At 37.2% G+C, this 3,338-nt stretch overlaps 1 protein-coding gene across 2 annotated transcripts in view; it reads right to left on the bottom strand.

The window, feature by feature from the left end:
- LOC107747515 (Niemann-Pick C1 protein-like) overlaps positions 1-3,338 on the bottom strand; it is a 38,154-nt gene that overhangs the window by 15,673 nt on the left and 19,143 nt on the right. Inside the window, exons 1-5 of one of the 2 annotated variants that reach the window (XM_016562055.1) lie at positions 2,020-2,123; positions 1,632-1,792; positions 900-1,067; positions 420-669; positions 101-186 (exon numbers count right to left, since the gene is read on the bottom strand). The exons of the other annotated variant lie outside the window; for it this stretch is intronic. Coding sequence (XP_016417541.1) covers positions 101-186; positions 420-669; positions 900-1,067; positions 1,632-1,792; positions 2,020-2,048 — 694 coding nt within the window. The 5' untranslated portion in view covers positions 2,049-2,123. Of the gene's footprint in view, positions 1-100; positions 187-419; positions 670-899; positions 1,068-1,631; positions 1,793-2,019; positions 2,124-3,338 lie in introns of those variants that run through there. 2 annotated transcript variants of the gene reach the window in all.

The following is a 3,338-nucleotide window of genomic DNA, read 5'->3' as shown; positions in this document are numbered from 1 at the left end:
ACACACAGTTAAAAATATATATATATATATATATATATATATATATATATATATATAAATAAACACACACACACACACTACATGACAAAAATGTACTTGCCTACAAAATCTGTGCCATCAGAGTTTATGGATTGGGGCTGGTTGCTATCAAGAATTGGGCCATATTCAGATGTGACCATCCTCCTCCTGTAGTGAGATAAGGAAAAAATAATACAAAATACTGAACTTTGGCTTAATTTTAAGCAACCTGACTGAAATGGTATGTTTGATCCTTGATGGTCGAATAACCATTTATGGTAAGATACACTATGCAATTTACTACACAAATAAAACCCTTCTGCAATGTCTCAGATTGTTTTGAGGAACTTTCCCTCACACATCTCGAATTTCACTGGTTAGTGCATGTTTAGGTCAGTTACCTGTAACACCATGCCCCCAGCATGACTCCAAAGAAGAGGATGAGGAAGGCTACATAAGAACACCACATGATGACGGTCATGGCGTCCAGGCCGAGGATGGTCCAGGTTGGAAGGACTGGGGGGGCCACAGGTGTGGGGCCACACGCTTCACTGCAGTCCTGACATGAGCAGGGCCCCGAGCCGTCATCCAGAGACTGTGTACAGTTAAACGTCACGTTGCTCATGGGAGTCATGCCTGCGATGGGTACATCTGGGGAGACCAAATATTTTTAAGACCCATATCATATATTTTCAGCACTGAAACCAATGACAAGAATCTTTATATGCTTTCATGTAAGCTAAGCAGATTTTTAGGTCACATTATATGAGTTTGAAAGCAATCAAATTAGTGGGTTACAAGCAACAATTCTTAAGTTTTTATGATTTCAAACTCAGTAAAGTGTCTTGTGATTCTGAATGCGTTTGTGTGTGTGTGTGTACCTGAGAAATCCGGGTCAATAGCGAAGGGGACTTGGCCATTGTTGATATCGAACATGTACTGGATCCAGTTGTTGGGAGTGCACTCACTAGCATCTCTCCCACACAGCAGACTGAGGGCTTTGAGATTGGTGGAGGGGGCCTGAACATCACTGCAGGCGTTATACATGGCTGCAGAGAGACATAAAAGAAATGACTTTGTTATATTTGTTACCTACAGTATTTTAATACAACAGTTACAGTTACAGTCCTCTAATTTGTCCTCAAACTTCACTTGTCTGCGTTCACGGTGTTCTAGACCAGTATATGCAAGTAGAGCAGAGTGTAAGCAAAAGCAGTATTTTAAAGTATTTTTGTAAGTAAGGGAACATTTTTTTGAAAGCCAGAGCGTTGTTGTTGGTTATGACTCTGAACATGTGGAACATTCTTTCACCAGCAAGCAGGAACGGAAATCCAGAGTGACTAAAGAATGCTCTGAAATGGAAGCAAGTCCTGATATAACCTGCTTTTAACACTGGACAAATCAGAACAATACATAATAATAATAACCACCTATTTATTATATATCCTGAAAAACAAGTCTATCAATTAAACGAAAACATAATAACAAAAAAGTAGTAGTAAAATTAGGGGATATTATTACTAATACTAGGGTTAATAAATGCATCCAAGTAAGTCACACTCTGATGTTCTGAAAAATTTGTGATCTTCTCCTCTCTAATCACTGTTCCTCACCATTGGCAAAGGTCTGGCTGATATAGTAGGACACCTTGTCCACATTAGTTGTGTTTTTATCAAATGTAGAGAAATTTGTGGCACTGACAAAATCGCTCTGTCTGGGACTGCAGGTAAGCTCGCAGAACAGGGTCATGAAGTTGAAGAAACACGCTGGACACCTGACACACAAAAACAGAAAGAAGTTACAACTTTTATGAAGTGCATATTATATTACTGCCATGAACTGGACGATTCTCCCAGTGTCAGACAAGTACATGTTATTTGGTTTCAACTGAAAACGAGACTTGGTTTAATAAATAACCTGCTCGTGACTCAATAATGGTTCAAAGTTCTTATGCCACACAACTATCTTATATGCATCTTTATAGATGTATATCAGTCATACCTGGACAGGTACTGAAGGGGGACCTGCATATTTTTTTTCAGTGTCCTGAGCTGTTGGGTATTACAGCAAACTTTGTTGTCCCCATAGACCAGTCCTGGGCACAGCTCCTGCAAACAGTGTGAGAGATCACTCAAATTCATTTGCTTTCAATGAAATCATTCTATTAACGAGTTGTTAAAAAACAAAATAGAATGTATTGCAAATAGATTCTGGTCAATTTGAGTCAGGAAAATATAGAACTTTAAACAAAACATGCTGTATACTTAAAAGACCCTCCTTTATTTAATCAAATTTTATAAAATGTACAATGAAAATCACCATGAATATGAGAATAATTGGATTGGTCTACCAAAAAAACTAAACAAAGCAAAAGTCATCCTGATGCATAAGAAATTCTCATAATATAATATAATATATATAAAAATGAACTAATAAATCATAATATATAAAAAGAAAAACTCCTAAAACATTGTCTTTTTCTTTAGATTTTGGGGTGAAATGGGAATGCTTTCGACGACAATTTAATTAAAATTTTACTTGTTTCTTTACTAACTGTTTGTCTCAAAAACAGAAGACAGGGGAATGTTTAAAAATGGTCTAAAAACAGCCACTCGTTTTGCAATTCTGTTTGGTGGCACTAGTGGTGTAGAAATTACACATTTCACTCAAAATCCAATTTTGATTGTACGTGCATGTAAAGGGAGGTAACAAGACCACTGAAGTGTTACCTACTGTGGTCTATAGTGCTTTATGGGTTCCTAAGATTTAAAGTACAGGAAATGCAAAGTGTAATGATCACCCATGATTGAACAGTGTCTGCTCATATCGTATTCTTCAAAAGTTGATTCAGATCTCTTACTGCCTAGCGTATTTGTCATTGTGAGGATTGACATGTGAGATTACAGAAAGAATCCCTTTTCCAAAGGTCAAAGTGAAGCAATGTTAAAGGGATTTTTGCAACAACAAAAAAAAAAAGTCTCAGTTTTTGGCCTTTACGTCATACAGGTTTGGAACGACTGTAAATAAATAATGACACAATTTTCATTTTTAGGTGAACTCCCTCATCTAAACACCATGAAATGTCTTGAACAGCAGACTTGTGGTTCTTAAAGGGTTAGTTCACCCAAAAATGAAAATTCTGTCATTAATTACTCACCCTCGTGTTGTTCGAAACCCGTAAGACCTTCGTTCATCTTCGGAACACAATTTAAGATATTTTTGATGAAATCTGAGGGCTCTCTGACCCTCCCGTGCGCAAAGAAAACAAAAATAACGACTTTATTCCACATTTTCGTCTCTACTGCGTCACTTGTGGACGC

The sequence above is a fragment of the Sinocyclocheilus rhinocerous genome, unplaced genomic scaffold, assembly GCF_001515625.1.
Source record: "Sinocyclocheilus rhinocerous isolate Xijiao unplaced genomic scaffold, SAMN03320098_v1.1 scaffold48, whole genome shotgun sequence".
NCBI classification, from domain to species: Eukaryota; Metazoa; Chordata; class Actinopteri; order Cypriniformes; family Cyprinidae; genus Sinocyclocheilus; species Sinocyclocheilus rhinocerous.
This window is presented reverse-complemented; position numbering and strand designations above follow the sequence as displayed.